At 51.0% G+C, this 24,912-nt stretch overlaps 1 protein-coding gene across 1 annotated transcript in view; it reads left to right on the top strand.

Annotated features, from left to right (window-relative positions):
* Positions 1 to 24,912, top strand: part of SYNGR3 (synaptogyrin 3) — a 58,592-nt gene that overhangs the window by 7,129 nt on the left and 26,551 nt on the right. Inside the window, exons 3-4 of the mRNA XM_058157711.1 lie at positions 21,411 to 21,648; positions 24,421 to 24,563. Coding sequence (XP_058013694.1) covers positions 21,411 to 21,648; positions 24,421 to 24,563 — 381 coding nt within the window. The remainder of the gene's footprint in view (positions 1 to 21,410; positions 21,649 to 24,420; positions 24,564 to 24,912) is intronic.

The following is a 24,912-nucleotide window of genomic DNA, read 5'->3' on the forward strand; positions in this document are numbered from 1 at the left end:
AGTGTGATTGGACACACAAGGAATGAATGAATGAATGAATGAATGAGTGAATAGAATAGAATTTTTATTGGCCAAGTGTGATTGGACACACAAGGAATGAATGAATGAGTGAATAGAATAGAATTTTTATTGGCCAAGTGTGATTGGACACACAAGGAATGAATGAATGAGTGAATAGAATAGAATTTTTATTGGCCAAGTGTGATTGGACACACAAGGAATGAATGAATGAGTGAATAGAATAGAATTTTTATTGGCCAAGTGTGATTGGACACACAAGGAATGAATGAATGAATGAATGAATGAGTGAATAGAATAGAGAAGAACAAAGACTTTTCTTGATTTTGACACAAAACTTCTTTCTAGTATTGCCATTGCCCTGGCATAGGATTTTAGTTTTTAGTTTTTAAATTGGGGTTTTATTGTTTTAATGATATTTTAATTTGGGCCAATTTAATAAGTTTTTTAAATATGATTTTTATCTTGTATTTATTCTTGTTCTATTTTACCTGGCTGTAAACCGCCCTGAGTCCTTCGGGAGAAGGGCGTTATAAAAATCCAATTAAAAATCCAATTAAATTAATAAATAAATTATGCAGCTGTCTTACACCCTTGGCTCATGTTCAGATTTGATCCATCAAGAAACCTAAATCCATGTTCCATGCATTGCTACCTAGTATGGTCCCCTGTATATCTTGGATTTCTTTCTACCCAAAGATTGTGCTTATCCTGTTGAAATTCACAATGCTGGCTTCTGTCCTTTCTTGCTTGTTGCATTTTTTAGCATTAGATCCATACTACATAGCACATTGGGCAGCAAGGGATCACCAGCATTTTTGGTCTTGGGTGAGCACTTCAGCGTCTTCCCATGTAATGTGTTGTGTCTCACTCGCTTTCCCCGCAGCCGGGTCCCTCTTATCTCCTGCCGAATGCTGAGGAATGTCCTGGCATGCCTCCAGGCCCCAGCCCTGGCTCCATGCCCACAGGCCGAGCAAGATGAGGGGTCTTACGTGCCTCCAGCCCCCAACCCTGGCTCCATGCCCAGGCAAACGGAGCAACTAGACGGGCCGGATTCTTACCGGGATAGACTGCTGTTCGAGCTGGAGGCTCGAAGGAAGGGAGGGTGGCTGAGGACGGGCTCGTTTAAGGCTCTTCCAAAGCAGCCCTGCTGAACCGCCACGGAAGGGAGGGTGGCTGAGGACGGGCTCGTTTAAGGCTCTTCCAAAGCAGCCCTGCTGAACCGCTACGGAGGGAGGGAGAGCGGGCCGGCCAGTCTCCGGGAAGGTAGACGGGCCGGATTCTTACCGGGATAGACTGCTGCTGGAGCTGGAGGCTCGAAGGAAGGGCCGCTGCGAAGGGGCGGCCGAGGACGGGCTCGCTTAAGGCTCTTACAAAGCAGCCCTGAGCCGCTAGGGAGGGGAGGGAGAGCGGGCCGGCCAGGCTCTGGGAAGGCAAACGGGCCGGATTCCTACTTCGGGATAGACTGCTGCTGGAGCTGGAGGCTCCAAGGAAAGGGAAGGGAGGGTGGCTGAGGACGGGCTCGCTTAAGGCTCTTACAAAGCAGCCCTGAGCCGCTAGGGAGGGGAGGGAGAGCGGGCCGGCCAGGCTCTGGGAAGGCAAACGGGCCGGATTCCTACTTCGGGATAGACTGCTGCTGGAGCTGGTGGCTCGAAGGAAGGAAGGAAGGAAGGAAGGAAGGAAGGGAAGGGAGGGTGGCTGAGGACGGGCTCGTTTAAGGCTCTTCCAAAGCAGCCCTGCTGAACCGCTACGGAGGGAGGGAGAGCGGGCCGGCCAGTCTCCGGGAAGGTAGACGGGCCGGATTCTTACTTCGGGATAGACTGCTACTGGAGCTGGAAGCTCGAAGGAAGGGGAAGGGGAGGGGCGGCTGAGAACGGGCTCGTTTAAGGCTCTTCCAAAGCAGCCCTGCTGAACCGCCACGGAGGGAGGGAGAGCGGGCCGGCCAGTCTCCGGGAAGGTAGACGGGCCGGATTCTTACCGGGATAGACTGCTGCTGGAGCTGGAGGCTCAAGGAAGGGAAGGGAGGGTGGCTGAGGACGGGCTCGTTTAAGGCTCTTCCAAAGCAGCCCTGCTGAACCGCCACGGAGGGAGGGAGAGCGGGCCGGCCAGTCTCCGGGAAGGTAGACGGGCCGGATTCTTACCGGGATAGACTGCTGCTGGAGCTGGAGGCTCAAGGAAGGGAAGGGAGGGTGGCTGAGGACGGGCTCGTTTAAGGCTCTTACAAAGCAGCCCTGAGCCGCTAGTGAGGGGAGGGAGATCGGGCCGGCCAGGCTCCGGGAAGGTAGACGGGCCAGATTCCTACTTCGGGATAGACTGCTGCTGGAGCTGGAGGCTCGAAGGAAAGGGAAGGAAGGAAGGAAGGAAGGAAGGAAGGAAGGAAGGAAGGGAAGGGAGGGTGGCTGAGGACGGGCTCGTTTAAGGCTCTTCCAAAGCAGCCCTGCTGAACCGCTACGGAGGGAGGGAGAGCGGGCCGGCCAGTCTCCGGGAAGGTAGACGGGCCGGATTCTTACCGGGATAGACTGCTGCTGGAGCTGGAGGCTCAAGGAAGGGAAGGGAGGGTGGCTGAGGACGGGCTCGTTTAAGGCTCTTCCAAAGCAGCCCTGCTGAACCGCCACGGAGGGAGGGAGAGCGGGCCGGCCAGTCTCCGGGAAGGTAGACGGGCCGGATTCTTACCGGGATAGACTGCTGCTGGAGCTGGAGGCTCAAGGAAGGGAAGGGAGGGTGGCTGAGGACGGGCTCGTTTAAGGCTCTTCCAAAGCAGCCCTGCTGAACCGCTACGGAGGGAGGGAGAGCGGGCCGGCCAGTCTCCGGGAAGGTAGACGGGCCGGATTCTTACCGGGATAGACTGCTGCTGGAGCTGGAGGCTCAAGGAAGGGAAGGGAGGGTGGCTGAGGACGGGCTCGTTTAAGGCTCTTCCAAAGCAGCCCTGCTGAACCGCTACGGAGGGAGGGAGAGCGGGCCGGCCAGTCTCCGGGAAGGTAGACGGGCCGGATTCTTACCGGGATAGACTGCTGCTGGAGCTGGAGGCTCAAGGAAGGGAAGGGAGGGTGGCTGAGGACGGGCTCGTTTAAGGCTCTTCCAAAGCAGCCCCTTGCTGGCGGACTACCAGGGGTTCTGGGGGCAACTGCGCCTCATCTATGAGGACCCCCTGCGGGCCCAGACGGCCGGCCAGCACCTAGGAGAGATCCAACAAGGGCCGCACCCCCTCCGGGAGTACATTGCTGAATTCCGGTTGCTGTGCCACGATTCGGACTGGAACGACACGGCACTGGCGGACGCGTTCCAGAGGGGCCTTTCGGAGGAGCTCCAGGATGAGCTGGCCCGGGTGGAGGCTCCGCGGATCCTCGTTGACCTGGTGCCCCTCTGCCTGCGCCTCGACACCCGTCTTAAAAACTTATTCTAAAAGCCCCAATAATTAAAAACTTATTCTAAAAGCCCCAATAATTAAAAACTTATTCTAAAAGCCCCAATAATTAAAAACTTATTCTAAAAGCCCCAATAATTAAAAACTTATTCTAAAAGCCCCAATAATTAAAAACTTATTCTAAAAGCCCCAATAATTAAAAACTTATTCTAAAAGCCCCAATAATTAAAAACTTATTCTAAAAGCCCCAATAATTAAAAACTTATTCTAAAAGCCCCAATAATTAAAAATATAGAAATAAAACCCAATTTAAAACCCATAAATTTAAAATCTAGCTCAGTCCTGCAATTAAATAAGTGTGTTTTAAGCCGGCGGAAGGTCCAAGGTCCAAGCTGACGAAGTCCGGGGGTAGTTCTGCTCCAGAGGGTGGGAGCCCCACAGAGAAGGCCCTTCCTGGGCGCCGCCAGACGACATTGCCTCGCTGACGGCACCCTGAGGAGTCCCTCTGAGAGCGCACGGTCGGTGAGAGGTATTCGGTAGCAGTAGGCGGTCCCAGAATAACCCGGCCCTATGCCATGGAGCGCTTTAAAGGTGGTCACAAAACCTTGAAGCGCACCGGAAGGCCACAGGTAGCCAGTGCAGTCTGCGCAGGATAGGTGTTATGCGGGAGCCACGAGGGCTCCATCTATCACCCGCAGCTGCATTCTGACTAACTGTAGCCTCCGGATGCCCTTCAAGGGGAGCCCCATGTAGAGAGCATTGCAGTAATCCAGGCGAGACGTCACGAGTGCGTGAGTGACCGTGCATAGGGCATCCCGTCCAGAAAGGGCGAACTGGCGACCAGGCGAACCTGGTAGAACGCTCTCCTGGAGACGGCCGTCAAATGATCTTCTAGAGACAGCCGCTCATCCAGGAGGACGCTGTTATGGACCCTCTCCATCGGGGCCAATGACTCGCCACTGATGGTCAGCCGCGGATTTAGCTGACTGTACCGGGATGCCGGCATCCACAGCCACTCTGTCTTGGAGGGATTGAGCTTGAGCCTGTTTCTCCCCATCCAGACCCGTACGGCCTCCAGACACCGGGACAGCACTTCGATAGCTGGCCATGATCATTTCCCGAATGCTCGGAAATAAGTAAGATTGCTCCCCTCGAAATGCTTCTATCAGCTTGATTGGGTTTTTGCCTTTTTTTCTGGGCAAGTGACTGGGTTCCCAAACTAAGTTAAAATCAGGAAAATTCACCAATACATGGTGAAAGTTGGCAACAGTCTGCCCACTCGTCTTCTGAAAAGCTGACTGTTTTTCCAGAGCTGCGGCAGCTGCAAAGTGGGTAAGCAGCCCCTCTGTATGTTTTCGAGGCCTGCAATAAACATGTTGAGCAGCCCAGAGTCTTGGTGTGTTCCCAGCCTGCAGTGCGTCGACCACATCCGCCACACCTGCGCCGGCCAGGCGTCTTCACCCGGCCGTCGCTGTGCCCCTGAGCTGCGGGACTTCGCTGGCGTCTTCAGCGAAAGGAGGCGGACCGCTTGCCCCGCACCGGCCCCACGACTGCCCGTGGACCTGCAGCCTGCGCCCGCTGCCAACGGGACGCCTGTATTCCATGTCCGAGCCGAGTTGGCCACCCTCAGGGGCTTTCTGGACAAAAACTTGGCCTGAGGTTCATCCGCCTTCCAAGTCCCTCTGTCGGCCCCGGTCCTCTGCTCAGTGTAGAAATCCACTACAGCATCCATAGCAGCCATCCAGCCTCTATTGGAACACCTGTAATGAAGAGTCTAGTACTACTTCCTAAGGCACCGTCTTTCATGGTTGAGCACCTCTTACCATTATGTGATTCTTCTCAACATCCATTTGAAATCTACTTTCTTGTAAGTTAAGTCCATTATGCATAGATGCAGAATAGGCAGCACCTGGCTGAACTGTAGTATCTGTGGGAGGGATCTCGGTGTCCTAGTGGATCCCCACTTAAAATATGAGCCAGCAGTGTGCAGGATCATGTGATCAAGTGAATCCAGATTCACTTAACAAATGTGGCAAGAAAGGTCATAAAATGGGGCAAAACTCACTAAACAAATGTCTCCCTTAGCAACAGAAATTTTGGGCTTGATTGTGATCGTAAGTTGAGGACTACTTGTAGTGATTCAGTTAACAATTGTGGAAAAAAGATCATAAAATCATAGTTGTTTTTAAGCCAAAGGGCTGTGGTTCTGTCTTGAGAAGCTTGTAGATTTCACCAAAGAAAGAAACAGTGACTTAAGAACTAGAGACAAATCAGAACATAGTTCCATCAACGATGCCAGCAGAGTTGGATTCTGGGTAAGGTGCATTTCTAGAATCACAGAATGTAAAGGCTGGAAGGCTTCTTGAGATTTTCTAGTCCAACCTGCTGCTCAAGCAGGAGACCATAGTCCATTTCAGACAAATGGTTCTCCAGTCTCTTTTTAAAAAGCCCCCAATAAGCACCCACAACTTCTGGAGGCAAAACCAAACAAGCTTGGAATCCAATCTGGGTCAGTCACCGGAAACAGAGGTTTAGTCTTCTGAGCTTTTGGGTTCGTGCTGAAGCAGGTAACATTTTGGTACAGAGAATTTCTGCAAGGATGCGTTCCAGCACAAGATTGGTTTGTTTCTTCTATGTAAAAATGGCTGTAATAATATTGCTACAGGTAGTCCTTGACTTGCAACCACTCCTTTAGCAATCATCTGAAGCTACAATGGCACTGCAAAAAGTGACTTCCAACCAGTCCTCACTCTTATGACTGGCACAGCATCCCCATTACCACATGATGAAAATTTGGGTGCTTGGCAACTGACTCATATTTATGACCGTTGCAGTGTGCAGGGATCATGTGATCAAGTGAATCCAGATTCACTTAACAAACGTGGCAAGAAAAGTTGTAAATTGGGGCAAAACTCGCTTAACGAACTCTCACTTAGCAACAACATTTTTTGGCCTTCATTGTGATCGTAAGTTGAGGACTACTTGTAGTGATTCAGTTAACAATTGTGGAAAAAAGATCATAAAATCATAGTTGTTTTTAAGCCAAAGGGCTGTGGTTCTGTCTTGAGAAGCTTGTAGATTTCACCAAAGAAAGAAACAGTGACTTAAGAACTAGAGACAAATCAGAACATAGTTCCATCAACGATGCCAGCAGAGTTGGATTCTGGGTAAGGTGCATTACTAGAATCACAGAATGTAAAGGCTGGAAGGCTTCTTGAGATTTTCTAGTCCAACCTGCTGCTCAAGCAGGAGACCATAGTCCATTTCAGACAAATGGTTCTCCAGTCTCTTTTTAAAAAGCCCCCAATAAGCACCCACAACTTCTGGAGGCAAAACCAAACAAGCTTGGAATCCAATCTGGGTCAGTCACCGGAAACAGAGGTTTAGTCTTCTGAGCTTTTGGGTTCGTGCTGAAGCAGGTAACATTTTGGTACAGAGAATTTCTGCAAGGATGCGTTCCAGCACAAGATTGGTTTGTTTCTTCTATGTAAAAATGGCTGTAATAATATTGCTACAGGTAGTCCTTGACTTGCAACCACTCCTTTAGCAATCATCTGAAGCTACAATGGCACTGCAAAAAGTGACTTCCAACCAGTCCTCACTCTTATGACTGGCACAGCTTCCCCATTACCACATGATGAAAATTTGGGTGCTTGGCAACCAGCAGGTATTTATGATGTTTGAACAATCCCAGGATATATGATCGCCTTTTGCAATCTTCCCAAGCTGGTTTCCAATAAGCAAAGTTAATGGGGGAAGCTGAATTTGCTTAATGACCACATGATCCACTTAACAACTACAGGTTGTCCTCAACTTACAGCAGTTCACTTAGTGACATTTTGAAATTATATCATCACTGAAAAAAGTGACATGACCATTTTTAACAGTTACAATCATTATAGCATCCCCGTGGTCATGTGATTAAAATTCAGATGCTTGGCAACCAGCAGGTATTTATGATGTTTGAACAATCCCAGGATATATGATCGCCTTTTGCAATCTTCCCAAGCTGGTTTCCAATAAGCAAAGTTAATGGGGGAAGCTGAATTTGCTTAATGACCACATGATCCACTTAACAACTACAGGTTGTCCTCAACTTACAGCAGTTCACTTAGTGACATTTTGAAATTATATCATCACTGAAAAAAGTGACATGACCATTTTTAACAGTTACAATCATTATAGCATCCCCGTGGTCATGTGATTAAAATTCAGATGCTTGGCAACTGACTCATATTTATGACCGTTGCAGTGTGCAGGGATCATGTGATCAAGTGAATCCAGATTCACTTAACAAATGTGGCAAGAAAGGTCATAAAATGGGGCAAAACTCACTAAACAAATGTCTCCCTTAGCAACAGAAATTTTGGGCTTGATTGTGATCGTAAGTTGAGGACTACTTGTAGTGATTCAGTTAACAATTGTGGAAAAAAGATCATAAAATCATAGTTGTTTTTAAGCCAAAGGGCTGTGGTTCTGTCTTGAGAAGCTTGTAGATTTCACCAAAGAAAGAAACAGTGACTTAAGAACTAGAGACAAATCAGAACATAGTTCCATCAACGATGCCAGCAGAGTTGGATTCTGGGTAAGGTGCATTTCTAGAATCACAGAATGTAAAGGCTGGAAGGCTTCTTGAGATTTTCTAGTCCAACCCTCTGCTCAGTGTAGAAATCCACTACAGCATCCATAGCAGCCATCCAGCCTCTATTGGAACACCTGTAATGAAGAGTCTAGTACTACTTCCTAAGGCACCGTCTTTCATGGTTGAGCACCTCTTACCATTATGTGATTCTTCTCAACATCCATTTGAAATCTACTTTCTTGTAAGTTAAGTCCATTATGCATAGATGCAGAATAGGCAGCACCTGGCTGAACTGTAGTATCTGTGGGAGGGATCTCGGTGTCCTAGTGGATCCCCACTTAAAATATGAGCCAGCAGTGTGCAGGATCATGTGATCAAGTTGAGAGAACACCAAGGATCCCACGGTTAACCCTGAGCTATAAATATTCTCTTCTATGGGAGCTAGGTTTAGCCTATTGAAGAAAAGGATTGGTGGGTGGGAACGTGATTACTAATTTCCAGTACTTGTGGGGCTGTCACAGAGGAGAGAATCTACTTATTCACCAAAGTATCAGAAGGCAGGACAAGAAGTAAAGGGTGGAAGTTCATTGAACAAAGATCCAATCTAGAAGGAGAAATTTCCTGACAGTAAAACAATTAATCGGTGTGAGTGCTCCATCATTGGAGGTTTTCAAAATAGATTGAGCAACAATTTGACTAGGATGCTACAAGGTCTCCTGCCTTTAGCAGGGGGTTGGACTAGAAGACATCCAAGGTCCCTTCCAGCCCTTTTTTATGTTCTAAAAGTTCAGATTTGTCCCAGCCTCTGAATAGTTCCTCCTTCTACATGAAATACATACAAGTCACCAATTATATCTACCTTTCTCATAACTTTTTCTTCCAGGACAGGTCCAGGACATGCTCACCAAGATGGCACACTTCATCCCGTGCAGCGGCTGCCCACCGCCACCAAGACAGCCCATCTCTTCTTGCAGCATGTCTTCTGCCTCCACGGTCTGCGGACAGGGTGGTGTCGGACCGTGGGGTGCAGTTCATGGCTCGCTTTTGGAAGAGCCTGATGGCGCATTGGAGGTGCAGGTGTGCCTGTCGTCGGCGCACCATCCGGAGACCAATGGCGGATGGAGAAGGTCATCGGCATCCTGGAGCAGTACCTCCGGTGCTTCGTGAACCAGCAGCAGGACAACTGGGCGATTACCTGTCCCTGGTGGAGTTCGCCTTCAACAACTCCCAACACACCTCCACCCAGACCACCCGTTCCTGGCCAACTTGGGGTACCATCCGGCTCTTCCTCTGGCGCCCCGGACTCCCGGTTCCCGAGACGCAGACCTTCCTCTCCGAGTTGCACACGGTCCAGCAGATGGTGCCGGCAGCTGAATCGGGCGAAGGAGGACTACAAGCGGGTCGCCGATCGCTCCTGACGGGCAACACCCGCTGGCAGTCGGAGACGCATGTGGCTCTCCAAAGCATCTCCCGTCCGACCGCGGCGAAGAAACTGGACCACCGGTTCATCGGTCCGTTCCCGTCGAGGTGGTCATCAATCCGTGGCCTACCGCTGACCCTGCCGCATTCCATGCCGATCCATCCCATCTTCCACTGGCCTTGCTGGTCCCTGAGGCCCGCTGTGTCCCCTCCGGTGCCAGCGCCACCCGTCGCCCGTCGGCGAGGATGGGGCAGAGGAGTACGAGTGCACAGCATATGCGACTCCGCTGGCTGAAGGGCGCTTCCAATACCTGATTGCGTGGCAGTGGTACGGGACTGAGTTCACTTGGGTCGGCGCCTCCGGCGTCACGCCCGGACCTGGTGCGGGCCTTCCACGAGCAGAACCCGGCCCGACCGCATCCCGATCGTCAGCCCCGGGGGAAGGGCCCTGCAGTGAGGGATAGTGTTGTGTCTCACTCGCTTTCCCCGCAGCCGGGTCCCTCTTATCTCCTGCCGAATGCTGAGGAATGTCCTGGCATGCCTCCAGGCCCCAGCCCTGGCTCCATGCCCACAGGCCGAGCAAGATGAGGGGTCTTACGTGCCTCCAGCCCCCAACCCTGGCTCCATGCCCAGGCAAACGGAGCAACTAGACCCCTCCTCCTCCCCCACAGCATATGAGCCTGAGGAATGTGAATTACCAACAGCTGGAGCCTGGAGAGATCCTCGCTTCAGGAGAATTGATAGGCGGCGTCAGCAAAAGGAAGGGAGGGACAGGCCTGGATGAGTGCTGAGTCATGGAGCTACACCCCATGGCCTATATAAAGGATCTGCTTTCTGGCATTCTCTGAGTCAGGCAAAGTCTACCTTGGATTGCTGAAGTCACTTCCTGGTCTCCTGCCTACCTTGAGAACTTTGCTAGGACTTTGGCAGAGCTGCAGAGGCACGCCTGATACGGACTTCCCCAACCCGGCCGTGAGCGGAGGAGTGGGACACGACATCTTGCCTGACTCCTCACACATCACCATCTATACCACAAGATGGATCAGCAACAGCTGGAGCAGATTGTGCAGCAGCTACAAGCAGATAACCAACTACTGCAACAGCAAGTCGCCTGGCTGACTGCTCAACTGGCTGCTGGGAATGCCCCAGCAGTCCAACCTCCTCCTCCTCCTCCTCAGCACCACAGCCCGGTACTGGTGCCGGAGAGGTTCTCAGGACGGATGGAGATGTTCCCGGCCTTCATGGACCATTTTGGGGTCCCTTGGTACCGTGGACCCTCCGATGAGTGTCGAGACCATCGACGGAGGGAGCTGGTGGCCAGACCCATTAACCGCCATGCAGCCCTTGCGCCTCGCCATCGGGAACCATGTGGAGGCGATTCGCTTCTACGTGACGGCGGACCTCCACTTCCTGGTGATCCTCGGACTGGCCTGGCTGCAGACTCACGACCCTCAGGTGGCCTGGTCACGGGACGCCATCTCGTTCCCCAGCCTGCAGTGTGTCGACCACATCCGCCACACCTGCACCGGCCAGGACGTCTTCACCCTGGCCGCCGCCGAGGAGCCCATGGAGTTAGGAGCGGCCAGGCCTCGCCTGACAGCCCAGGAGCGGAGCCGGAGGCGCCAAGGGGGGCTGTGTTTGTACTGTGGGGAGCCTGGCCATTTCGCCGCCGCATGCCCCAGGAAGCGCGGCAGAGCACATGCGCCCGTCCCCGAATCCCAGCCTGGCCAGTCGGAAAACGGGGCAGGCCCGGCCTCGGGGAAACCCTAGGCTGGGCACGGACCAAGCCCCCGCCAGACATGGCTGACATGGACCCCAGGCCCCCTCGGCACCTAATTTTGGACACCCGGGTCTGGGTGGGTGACTGGCTGGAGGGGATCCTGGCGCACGCGCTGGTGGACTCGAGGCCACCACGAACTTTATGGACCAGGCCTTCATGGACCATTTTGGGGTCCCCTTGGTACCGGTGGACCCTCCGATGAGTGTCGAGACCATCGACGGAAGGGAGCTGGTGGCCAGACCCATTAACTTCGCCATGCAGCCCTTGCGCCTCGCCATCGGGAACCATGTGGAGGCGATTCGCTTCTACGTGACGGCGGACCTCCACTTCCTAGTGATCCTCGGACTGGCCTGGCTGCAGACTCACGACCCTCAGGTGGCCTGGTCACGGAACGCCATCTCGTTCCCCAGCCTGCAGTGTGTCGACCACATCCGCCACACCTGCACCGGCCAGGACGTCTTGACCCTGGCCGTCGCTGTGCCCCCTGAGCTGCGGGACTTCGCTGACGTCTTCAGCGAAAAGGAGGCGGACTGCTTGCCCTCGCACCGGCCCTACGACTGCTCTGTGGACCTGCAGCCTGGCACCCTGTTGCCAACGGGACACCTGTATTCCATGTCCGAGCCCGAGTTGGCCACCCTCAGGGACTTTCTGGACAAAAACTTGGCCTGAGGGTTCATCCGGCCTTCCAAGTCCCCTCTGTCGGCCCCGGTCCTCTTCGTGAAGAAGAAGATGGGGGATTTGTGCCTGTGTTGCGACTACCGCCGGCTGAACGCCATCATGGTGCGGAATCGCTACCCCCTGCCGCTCATCCCGGAGCTGATGGACCGGCTGCGGGAGGCCTCAGTCTTTACCAAGCTTGATCTCCGGGGGGCCTACAACCTGGTGCGGATGCGTGAAGGGGATGAGTGGAAGACGGCGTTCGGCACCCGGTACGGACACTACGAGTACACGGTCATGCCGTTCGGGCTGACCAACGCCCCCGCCGTCTTCCAACATTTTATGAACGATGTGTTCCGGGACATGTTGGATCGGTTCGTGGTGATCTACCTGACGACATCCTGATCTACTCCCGGTCCAGGGAAAGTCACCTCCAGCACCTCCGCCTGGTGCTGCAGTGCCTGCGGGAGCACCAGCTCTACGCCAAGCTAGAGAAGTGCTTTTTCCTCCGGACATCCATCGAGTTCCTCGGGCACATCCTCTCACCCGAGGGGATCGCCATGAACCCGCGCAAGGTGGAGGCCCTGTGCAGCTGGGAAGCCCCACGTCGGGTGAAGGATGTCCAGCGGCTGCCAATTACTATCGGACCTTCATCCTGGGCTTCGCCATGCTGACGGCTCCGCTCACCCAGCTCCTCCAGAAGAAGGTCCCGTTCCGGTGGGGTCCCCCGCAGGAGGAGGCCTTCACAGCTGTCAAGAAGGCCTTCATCACGGAGCCCATCCTGCGACATCCCGACCCGCATCAGCCTTTCGTGGTGGAGACGGATGCCTCCAACGTCGCCCTTGGAGCGGTGCTGCTACAGGCCCCGGCGGATGGCGGCACTCTTTTTCCCTGCGCGTACTATTCGCGGAAGCTCAACCCTGCCGAGCGCAACTATACCATCTGGGAAAAGGAGTTGCTGGCTATCAAGGCCGTGTTCGAGGCGTGGCGGCACCACCTGGAGGGGGCCCGGCATCAGGTGGAGGTCCGAACGGACCATCGGAACCTCGAGCACCTCACCACGGCTCGGAAGTTGAATCAGCGGCAGATCCGGTGGTCGCTGTTCTTCGCCCGGTTCAACTTCCGCGTAGCCTACATCCCCAGCGGCCACAACCGGAGGGCGGACGCCCTGTCCCATAAGCCGGAGTACCTGAGCGCCCAGGATCCTCTTCCTCCACGGACAGTGCTGCCAGCGGAAGCCTTGGCCGCCGCCCAGGAACCGGTGGACTTACGAGCCCGAGTGCGAGAGGCGCAGTGCCGAGACACCTGGTCTCAGCAGCGGCGAGCAGAGGCGGGCCCCACATCTCCGTGGACATTGGAAGAGGATGTGCTCAAGTTCTGGGGGTGGTTGTATGTGCCCACTGGACTGCTCCGGGCCCTCGTCCTGGCCCAGTGCCACGACAACCCTGCCGCGGGCCATTTCGGGTTTTTCAAGACTCTCAACCTAGTGACGCGGACCTTCTGGTGGCCCCGGGTGTGGCATGACGTCCATGCCTACGTGACGTCCTGCGTGCCGTGCCAGCAAGCCAAGGCTGCCATGGGGGCCCCTCCCGGTCTCCTCCAGCCCTTGCCGACTCCTGACAGACCCTGGGGGGCGATTTCCATGGACTTCCTGACTGACCTGCCGCTGTCCTCAGGGTTCACCACGGTGTTGGTGGTGGTGGACATGCTCTACAAGATGGCACACTTCATCCCGTGCCGCGGTCTGCCCACCGCCACCAAGACAGCCCATCTCTTCTTGCAGCATGTCTTCTGCCTCCACGGTCTGCCAGACAGGGTGGTGTCGGACCGTGGGATGCAGTTCACGGCTCGCTTTTGGAAGAGCCTGATGGCCGCGTTGGAGGTGCAGGTGTGCCTGTCGTCGGCGCACCATCCGGAGACCAATGGCGGGATGGAGAAGGTCATCGGCATCCTGGAGCAGTACCTCTGGTGCTTCGTGAACCAGCAACAGGACAACTGGGCTGAGTACCTGTCCCTGGCGGAGTTCGCCTTCAACAACTCCCAACATACCTCCACCCAGACAACCCTGTTCCTGGCCAACTTGGAGTACCATCCGTGGCTCTTCCCTCTGGCGCCCCCGGACTCCCCGGTTCCCGAGACGCAGACCTTCCTCTCCGAGTTGCACACGGTCCAGCAGATGGTGCTTCGGCAGCTGAATCGGGCGAAGGAGGACTACAAGTGGGTCGCCGATCGCTCCTGACGGGCAACACTCCCGCTGGCAGTCATAGACTGCATGTGGCTCTCCTCAAAGCATCTCCCGTCCGACCGGCCGGCGAAGAAACTGGACCACCGGTTTATCGGTCCGTTTCCCGTCGAGGTGGTCATCAATCCGGTGGCCTACCGGCTGACCCTGCCACATTCCATGAGGATCCATCCCATCTTCCACCGGTCCTTGCTGGTCCCTGAGGCCCCGCTGTGTCCCCTCCGGTGCCCGGCGCCGCCCAGCGCCGTCGGCGAGGATGGGGCAGAGGAGTACGAGGTGCACAGCATATGTGACTCCCGCTGGCTGAAGGTGCGCTTCCAATACCTGATTGCATGGCAGTGGTACGGGACTGAGTTCACTTGGGTCGACGCCTCCGACGTCCACGCCCCGGACCTGGTGCGGGCCTTCCACGAGCAGAACCCGGCCCGACCACATCCCGATCGTCAGCCCTGGGGGAGGGCCCTGCGGTGAGGGATAGTGTTGTGTCTCGCTCGCTTTCCCCGCAGCCGGGTCCCTCTTATCTCCTGTCGAATACTGAGGAATGTCCTGGCATGCCTCCAGGCCCCAGCCCTGGCACCATGCCCAGACAGGCCGAGCAAGATGAGGGGTCTTACGTGCCTCCAGCCCCCAACCCTGGCTCCATGCCCAGGCAAACGGAGCAACTAGACCCCTCCTCCTCCCCCACAGCATGTGAGCCTGAGGAATGTGAATTACCAACAGTTGGAGCCTGGAGCGATCCTCGCTTCCGGAGAATTGATAGGCGACGTCAGCAAAAGGAAGGGAGGGGCAGGCATGGATGAGTGCTGAGTCATGGAGCCACACCCCATGGCCTATATAAAGGATCTGCTTTCTGGCATTCTCTGAGTCAGGCAAAGTCTACCTTGGATTGCTGAAGTCACTTCCTGGTCTCCTGCCTGCCTTGAGAACTTTGCTAGGACTTTGGCAGAGCTGCAGAGGCACGCCTGATATGGACTTCCCCGACCCGGGCGTCAGCGGAGGAGTGGGACACGACATCTTGCCTGACTCCTCACACATCACCATCTCCACAAGATGGATTTTTAACAGTTTGCAGTTCGGGAAAAAAACTTCTGCACTTTATTTAAGGGCTTAAAGCCATCTATTGAGAAAATTAATTATGAAATTATAATATAAAACTGCCACTAAACATAAAAATTGGATTCTAGAATTATGATATTTTAATTCAGCAACACCAGTGAAAAAGTAGTAAAAATTTAGCCATATATCTCCATTTGATATTTAGCCTACCTTCAGATACAGGTAAAATGAGCAAGATTGTGAACCTTGTTAATATTCCACCTGCAGGAAGTTAGCACCCACCCTTGTCTTAGGAAACTGAAATATTCTAGGAAATATTAAAAGAGCAGAATATTATATTTTCCCTAAAGGAGAAACATGTTTCTAAAGGCAAACTCAGAGCCTCAGCTCCCTGCCGCCCCAGCAGATATTGTGGTGCTAACCTATCTACAAGACAAAGGTTGGGCTAGTTTATCTACAAAAGACATGGTCCTCAGGATACAATAGGATTAGCCCTCACTCAAGATCCAAACCAGGACAAAATTGTGGGAAGTTAGCACCCACCCCTCTCCTAGGAAAGGAAAATATAATATTCTGCCTTTTTAATATTTCCTAGAATATTTCATTTTCCTAAGAGAGGGGTGGGTGCTAACTTCCTACACACCCAAATGTGTATCTGAATGTCCTATGTGCCACTTTGAAGAAACACTTGAGCACTTCCTTCTGTTTGCAAACCCTCCTGTAGCAGGAGATTTTTGTTCACCTTAGGGAACCAGACAAGTGTCTGTAAACTTCCTTGTTTTCCTGGCAAGGAACAGCATCCAGGGCTGGCAGTTACTGCTGCCATTGGCATATTTTCCAGTTGCTCCAGTTTCCATGGGTAGCTCAACCAGCTGTTTCCCATGGCTGTCCTTTAAATTTGGGGGCTTCTATGCTTGTGTAGGGCAGCCATGAATTCAGTCTGTCCCAAGGATCCTTTCATGAAGGATCTTTGTGTGATTTAGCATGATGTGTTATAGCCAGGAGATCACTAGGGTTGACTCGCTGCCGTATCTTTGAGCGTTCAGAGGTTTCGTCTTGAAGTGACTGTCCTTTAGCAGCATCCAGGGGACTTCAGGAATGGCATGGATACAAATGGTCATTTCCAAATCCTCTCTGGCCATGGTAGAGGTGCTGATGTCTTCTGTAAATGGGACAAAATACCTTCCCCAAATTGTGACTGGGCTGAAAAACAAGCTATCCAAGTTCTAGTGGCAGAGTGCCAAAATAGAGACTTTGCTGTGACAAATGGAGCAAAAAATTATATCTATAATCTAAACATACTATTTTATATCTTTATCTCATGTGTTTTGATCAAAATATGATGTGAATGTGCCATACAATAAATAATAACCCGTGTGATTAATATTCCACCCCCCTCAAAAGCTACCAGTCCATGGAAAACAACCCCGAATCTTCTGGGCCCAGGAATTCCCAGGTGGGTGCAGCCTTGGTCTCTTTCTGGGATTCATCCAGGCCAGCTTGGCTTGGGAGAAGCTGCTTCCACAAACTATGCAGCAGTGGTTGGTTTCTACCGGTCAGGCGAACCGGTAGTGGCAGTGGCGGGAGGCTCCACCCACCCACCCAGACGTCATCATAGACGCTATGCGCATGCTCAGAAGCTCCGCACGCGCTCACAGTTCCGAACCAGTAACAAAGGTAAGTTGAACCCACTACTGCTATGCAGACATTCTTGGCTTGAGGCAAGCCAATTCTTTGCCATTTAAGGCATATCTTAAAGGATACCTTATTAGATTTAAGATAGTTGGGCCTTTTCTTGAACTGAATGTTTGATCCCTAAGCATTCCCCCTTCCAAATCAGATGAGTCCCCTAGGGGTGACGTCTTCCAAAGTCCAAAGGCTGCCTAGAATGTTAGGAAGTTGGAAAGAGCCCCATCGGCCTCCTCCTGCTTCCTGCTAACTGGCTTCTGTCTGCAAGATGGCATTGGATTATTTGTTTTTTCAATAGTTCTTTGCAATGCAAAATGAAGTTTTTGTTTAACTTTTTAGCATCATCAATATGATAGGAATTACAGTATGATTAAAGTGCACACACATGCATGCACGCACGCACACACAAACACTATGGCTTAGAGTCCTCCCCTTCCTATCTTTGGCCTTTCAGGTCCATTCTCCATGCTCCCCTGCAGTCTCTTCCTCACTCGCTGGCTTTCCATCAGGCACTTCTTGTATACACTTTTTCCTAGCTGGGTCGTCCTTCACTTTGGTCCAAGGAAGGAACAGCTATAGTTTTGTCAGGTTTCATGGCTGACATTCCTAGGAAGAGAAATACCTCTGTTTATCCAGGGGAGAATTTAACTGGCCAGCATTCATCTAATGCATCAATGACTGAATAACAGATTAACAGAGTTGAAAGTGACTGTTGAGGTCTTCTACTCCAACCCCCTGCTCAAGCAAAAATGCTATAATTCCAGGCAAATGGCACTCTAGTCTCTTTTTAAAAGCCTCAAGTGTTGGAGCACCCACAGCTTCTGGAGGGAAGTCATTCCACTGATTAATTGTTCTCATTGTCAGGAAATTTCTCCTTAGTTCTAGGTTGACTGGTTTCCATCCATTGCTTCTTGACTTGTCCCCAGGTACTTTGGAGAATAGGCTGACCCCTTCTTCTTGGTGGCAGCCCCTCAGATACTGGAATACTGTTATCATGTCTCCCCTCGTCCTTCTTTTCATTAGACTAGATATCTCCAATTCCTGCAACCATTCTTCATATGTTTTAGCCTCCAATCATTGTAACTTTGAAGAGTCTCCACTGCCCACCATGGTTATTTCCTTGGAACAAAAGACCAGAGGCCTCCATGAAATAAACGTGTTGCTTTGCAAAGCATCACTGGTACAAGTTCCAAAAACCAGTCATGCTTTGAAAAGTGAAAGTCCAGTGGAGTAGGTCTCCAGGCAGGGATCTCCTCTATCTCGGCAATGAGTATGAATTTTTCAAAAACTATTATTTTACTTAAATACAGGCTCTGAAGCAACCCAAGGCAAGGAACAGCAGGACAGGAGATTGAAATGCACATTGCTCCATTAAGGTCCCTGCCATCTTGCAACTCTTCTTGGCTTTGTTCCTGAACTTGCCCCAAACTCACCCTTTCCCATCACCTTCACACAACCGTGGCACAGAATTGGAAGACCCTCTGTGTCATGTGGCGCAAGCTGTTACTCGATGCAGAAAACATTTCAGACTGGCTGCACACGGCCTCTCCCACCCATCCACAAGGGGGGAGGTCATGCAAAATGTCTACTTGCTGCCCTTTATCATACATAGAATCTCTGCCTCACAAATCTCGCTGAATCTGTTATCATGGCCTTAATTTGCTCTGAAGATCTTGAGTTGCCTTTCATTTCTTCAGATGCCATAATCTGAGGCCATCCAATGTACCTCAGGTAAATTAATTAAACTGATTATCGAATCTGAACATTAATATAAACTGGATATTCAGTTTGTTTTTGTCTACAATCTAAAGCACACTTCTATATTAGGAATTTTAAATGATGAATTTTCTGCTCACAATGCGCTGAGCACATTCGCACTGGTGCAGTAATTAAAATGTGCCCCTTTCTGATCTTGCCTGGGCTTTGAACTGAGAGGGATGCTAAACAAACCCTTCTGAAGCTTTATAAGATTGTTGAAAAGGTAGTGGCTTCTGCAGATCTCAGGATCTTGACTGATGCCTAAAGTTGCACTAATTTAATGCAGACCCAAACTTCTGGGGAACTGATAAGCAGCTTGGTGTAGGCTGAAGGCACCAGGCAGAACTAAGAGATGGTGAGTTCGAGTTCTGCCTTAGGCATGAAAGTCAGCTGGGGGCCTTGGGCCAGTCCTCTCTCTCAGGGTTGTTGTTGTTGTGGGGAAATATAGGAGGAGGAAGGAGTATTGGCTATCTTCACTGCCTTAAGGGTGGGATATAAATAAATAAAAAATAAACGAGGCTATTTGGAATGGGGAATAGGAGACCCGAGGGCCCTCTCTCATATATTAACCATTGGGAGGTCAGTATTGGTCAGGACTTCCTTCTTCTGTGCAGTCCTGTTATCCAGGTGTTCCTCTTTTTGACAACTTGTGTGTTTCCACTTCACAGTCCAGAGCCCAGTTTCCATTAGGGCTTCTTCCATGCTGCGCCTGAGAGCTGCTGCTCTGGTCCTGCTAAGAAGCTCAGCTTCACAGGGGCTCTGATAGCCCCTCTTGACGTGAGGAGCTTGCAGTCAGGGAGGTCGAAGAGAGAAAAGCGTCAAGGCAAGGAAGGCTTGAAATGGACTTCCTCTTGATTTGCACGATAGAGGCAAAATTGCCTGGTTTTATTTTTCATTGCTACTTCCAACTCTTAACTTATAGGATTGTGCCAAGGATACCTGTGCTGACCGTAGTCCGTTTTCCTCCAAATTATGGACCTTTCCTCAAGTTTCCCTGTGCTTCTCCTCCCTCTTCTAAGGAACAGTTTAGAAGTTCTCCTGGCTTCAGAAAGGGAATCAAGTCTCTCTGACTTACTTAGACATCTTCATATGATTTTCCTGGCCACAATCGGCAACTCTCTTTCCATGGTCTTTTCTTAGAAGTTTCCCCTCTTGTTTTGGGAATCCTCGTGGTTTCTCATCCCCAGAGTAATGTCTTCCATCCTGCCTGGCTTTCTGTGGGGAACTGAGGTTGCCTTGTTGCTGTCCTCCAGCTGGAACCCCTGCTCTCCTCCACTCAGAGGTCAGTGAGACCCTGGCTTTTTCTAGCCTTCCAGGGCGTATTTCCAAGCAGCTTCCAAGCCCTGCCGGTCTCTTCTGTCAGAAATCCCACAGTTCCTCCTGTCCTGTGGCCCCAGGGACTTTCTGTAGATCCCCTCAGCTGCTTTAGTTGCTTCTGCCACCTATGATAGAACCCATCTGCGAAGATGCCCTGATGCAGCATCTGGTGAAAGACCGAAGGTGGACAGATGAATAGAAAAGGCCAGGGGCCTCGGGTGGGGTGGAACATCCATGAAGAAGGATGATAGCCATGTCAAAGCTTTTGGTACATGGGATGTACCCAGCATACGCATATAAGGCTTAGGTTCTGTGATTGTAATGTTCAATCATGGGGTTGAGATCACCACTTGATTTGACACCCCCCCTTAGTTCCCCCCAAGGAGCAAGGCTAAAATGGAGGGCGCAAGATAGCATCTACTTTTAAAATATTCCATCCTAAACTTGTTTCCATAAAGTACCTTGTTCTCCCCTTGACCATCAGCAAATGGCAGCTCTCACTGAAGGCCAGGCTAGAGAAGACCCAGGCAGGATGATGGCCTCTGCTTTGGGCTAACTCTGCCTGCCCCTGTCCTAGAGGCATGTGCTGTTCTCATCAGGTCAAGTTTTAATAGGGATGAGCTTGTACTTGTTTTCCCTCTTCCCTTCCCAAACCTTTCCCCCTTGTGACATATTTGTTGTGACCGAGGCCCAAGTAGTGATTACCAAACACAATTCAGTTTTGAACAAATGTATTTTATTAAAACAGCTGAGAATTAATTCATTCTCAGCTTAGTCCAAAACAAATTCTTTATTTATTCGGCCTTATCACCAACCTTTGTTGTCGGCCTTATCACCAACCTTTGTTGTCTTTGGCAACCTGCCAAAGGCTTTTCTTGGCAAAACCCCCACAAAGTTCAAGAGACACTGACAAGAAGCACTAGAATCAACATTGCTTTTCCACAAAGAACCCAATGGCTCATTGCTGCTTTTTTAAGCCTTATGGGAGGGGCCAATCATCTCCTGGCCTTACCCCTGAGTCGTCCTTTTTGCTTTAGCTACTCTTGCCTTCTGGCAGCTCGTCTCATGCATGCACTAGGAACAGGCTCCTTCTGTTCCTCTGCCTCTCTGCTGTCCACCTCTGGAGGCTCCAGAGTCCGCACATCACTCCGAGATGGCCCTGGCCCCATCTCTGCCTCCAACGCAGAGCCCTTGTCTGGGCCTTCCCCTGACTCCAGGACCGGCCCATCATCCTCCCCATCCTCCTCACTGTCCGACTCCACTGCCAGGTCTGCAGGCTGCTGGCGGACCACAATAGTATGTTTTATACAATAATCAGAGAGTGGAGACCTTCTCCAGATACACAAACAGGCATTCTTGATCCTCTCTTGATATGTTTTAGCATATTTTTTCAGGTTTATATGTTTTGAGGATGGACCAGAAATGAAACATAGTATAATATGAACCTGTTTGGAAAGAGCTGAGTTTTTAACTGCACATTGTTCCTCTCTTTCCTTCACCTGCCTCCCCCCCCCCCCCCGCATTGCAGGTGTTCTCTATTGTGGTGTTTGGCTCCATCATCAATGAGGGTTATGTGAACACAGATAAGTCCCCAGTGCTGCACTGCATCTTCAACAGCAATGAAGGAGCCTGCAACTATGGCATCGCAATAGGACTGCTGGCTTTTCTGGCCTGCAGCTTCTTCCTGGTGATGGACCTCTACTTCCAGCAGATCAGCAGTGTGAAAGACAGGAAACGCATTGTCCTCTTGGACCTTGGCTTTTCTGGTATGTCCGCTGGGATGGAATGAGAAGCTTGACTCACGCAGGGGCTGGTTCATACCATATAGTCAACCCAGGCTTGGGTTCCCTAAATATACTTGAATCCACATAGCATGTGGTGCCAAAATAAACAAGATCATGGCTTTGCATAACAGCCTGGTTCCTCACAGGCTAAATCACGCATCATGAGCCTGACCTAGTGCATCCAGTAAGCATGGCTTTGTGCCACAACTGCCCGTGGACAAAGGCTGGATGGGCTGGCACAAGCGTATCTTACAAAGTGCTTGACCGACTGCAGATGTGTGAAGAAGGACAATGTTTAGTTGTGCTCAATTCTGATGGAAATCCAACCAAAGAAAAGCAAAAACAGTTAGTTCAGGCAATAAAACTATTGTGTTAAAATCTGTTTTACAACTATTCAGATGTTCTTCTTCCTCTCATCTTCTCAGTGTATTCTGAAGGCGTTTGGAAATGGCTTTTACATTTCCCTTAGGAGTGTTTTCCAGCTGCTGCATTCATGGGTGATGACGTGGAGTGGGGGTGCTTTTATTTTGAAGCTTGCCTTGGAATTGAAGGGAAGGGTGAGAAGCCAAGAGGGCTGCAGAACAACAAGAGACAGGACCTTCCTGCACACACTTGGCCCTTTATTTTTGATAAGATAATGCAAAGGTTCTGTCAGACTCCTTTTGAGCATGGGAACCCTAGAGCTCGCCTAATGTCAGACCTGCCCCAATCTGATCCCTTAGGAAAGAAAGACCCTCAACTCCATTCGGTTGAAGCAAAAGGTTTACTAAGAGATGTTGACTGCAGTAACATCAGGCAAGCTCTGGGTTTCCTGCGCTCAAAAGATAAAGGTTTCCAGCCCTCTCCCCTGATCAGTTCCTCTTCAGCCAATCGGACTTCACTGAAGTGGTTTGAGATGTTTTGTGATAATCCACATATTTTCTCAAGCTGCCTGGTCTGAATACATGCTGGTACAAACTGGTTCTGAGCTTCTCTGGTCTTTAACACCTGTCATTCCCCCCTCCCTCTTTCCCATCACATACAAACACACAGCGGTGAAATCCACTTACCTTTGCTACTGGTTTGGGAACGTGAGCACATGGGAGTGCATGCGCGCTATGCACGTGCCTCTTCTGCACATGCACAGATGTTAAAAAAGGGACGTAATGACATCCCGGTGGGTGGGCGGAGCCTCCCACTGCTGGCACTACCGGTTCGGCGAGCTGGATAGAACCAGGGGGATTTCACCGCTGCACACAGAGCTTTATTGACCTTTCTTGCGATAGTTGTTAAGTGAATCATTGCAGTTGTTAACCTAGTATCACGGTTGTTAGGTGAATCTGGCCTCCCCATCGACTTTGCTTGTCAGAAGGTTGCAAAAGCTGATCACATGACCCCAGGTCATGGCAACTGTCATAAGTACATGTCAGTTGCCAAGCATCTGAATTTTGATCACGTGACCTTGGGAATGTTGCAATGGTCTTAAGTGTCAAAAACAGTCATAAGTCACTTTTTTCACTGCCATTGTAAGTTTGAACGGTCCCTAAATGAAATGTTGTAAATCGAGGGCTGCCTGGAGGAGAACTTCTAAATAAAGCATATTACAGTATTGTTAAAAATAACAGAGGGCAACACAGAGTGGAGGTAGTGGGCATGGGCATATGATCAGGGCCCTGCCTCCTTGCAGAGTGGAAGTTCGCATAGAGTGGGTCTCTTGCTCTGGCTGACAGCTTGTGCAATCCAGATGTCCAGCGTGAACCTCCTTCTGAGGACTTTTTGCTGCGGTCCTGGTTGTGTCCTTTGTGATAAGAGAGGAAGCCTCTTCTGTATGGCAATCCTGCTGATATCTGGGTGGGGGGGCGCTGCTCCCACACCTCCCCTCAGACACCTTTTCTTTTAAAGCATAGTCAGGGCTTTAACTGTTCCTTACAGGAATTGGTTTCCCTCCCAGTAGCCCTCCTGTAAACTTACTCCAGTCTGTCCCTATTCATTTGAACTGTAGTGTCCCAAACTGGACACGCTGTTCCAAATGGGGTCCGACTAGGGCAGAGAAGGACAGCTTGCTTTATTCCCCAGGATTTGGGCTCTGCTCCTCTTTATCCACCCCAGGAGAGCATCTGCCTCTCCAGCTGTTCTTAGAGACAGTGCAGGCTGCAGTGCAGGACTTCACCTTCTTCCCTGTTTGTTTTGGCCCAGGATGTGAGGTTTCACTTTACAAGCATCCCCTCCGATCTCTCATCCAGGTCACTGATGGGCAATTGAACCAGACAGAACCCAGGACTGAGAGGTGCAGCGCATTACTGGAAACTAGGCTCAAAGCTGAAGTGGAGGCGCTGGGTGTGGTCATTCAAACAACTGTGGGGCCACCTAACAGTACTTTAATTTAGCCCGTTATATCAAGAGAATTTAAGGAGAGATTTAGAGGAGCTACAACAAAGTTCCAGTTATGCCGTGTTACGCAGCCTCTGATCTACCGAGTTAGAAATTCTGCCCAAAGAGATAAAGTTAGCCAGGCATAATTTGATGGCCACAAACCTTTGCTTAGTCCTGTTAATTGGAGCATGTTGTCTAAGTGCACATAAAGAAGCCTTTGCTCTGATGTGAAGCTGACAACTCCACAGTTGATAGTTGCTCTCCTCTGATCTTCCAGGATGCCAGCAGCCCTCCTAGGATTTGCAAAGGCTGCTCTGAGCGGTTCTGCCTCCATGAGTTCCTTGGTCTACCTTGAAAGCTATCCAACCAACAGGGGTGCTGACTGTTTTTTCTGCTTGACAGGCTTCTGGTCCTTCCTCTGGTTTGTGGCATTCTGCTTTCTGGCCAACCAGTGGCAGCGGACCCCTGCTAGCAAAGGAGCATCACAAGGAGGAGATGCTGCCCGAGCAGCCATTGCCTTCTCCTTCTTCTCCATTATCTCCTGGGTAAGAAAAATACATTCTGGGCTCCCCCTGCCCAGGTAAGGGGTAGCCTTGCAGGCACTAATTGTGCCTTAAGTATGCTATATTTATACCCTTCATGATCCCTGACAAGAAAGGCATCTGTATGTGTATTGGTGCATGTGTATTGTGTATTGGTATGTGTATTGGTGCATGTGTGTCAAAAAGTCAAGATGGTATACATACTTGTGCCATATGATGTATAGAAAAAGGTGGGGGTGGGGGGGCTCTGATTGCACAGTCCTGTTTAATATTTTGGGGCTTTGTGTGGTGTCTGAATTTCAGTGAACAAGACCTGGTGGAGCTTCGGATAAGTTTCTCAAGGTATAGATAG

Source organism: Ahaetulla prasina, chromosome 14, assembly GCF_028640845.1.
Source record: "Ahaetulla prasina isolate Xishuangbanna chromosome 14, ASM2864084v1, whole genome shotgun sequence".
Lineage (NCBI taxonomy): Eukaryota > Metazoa > Chordata > Lepidosauria > Squamata > Colubridae > Ahaetulla > Ahaetulla prasina.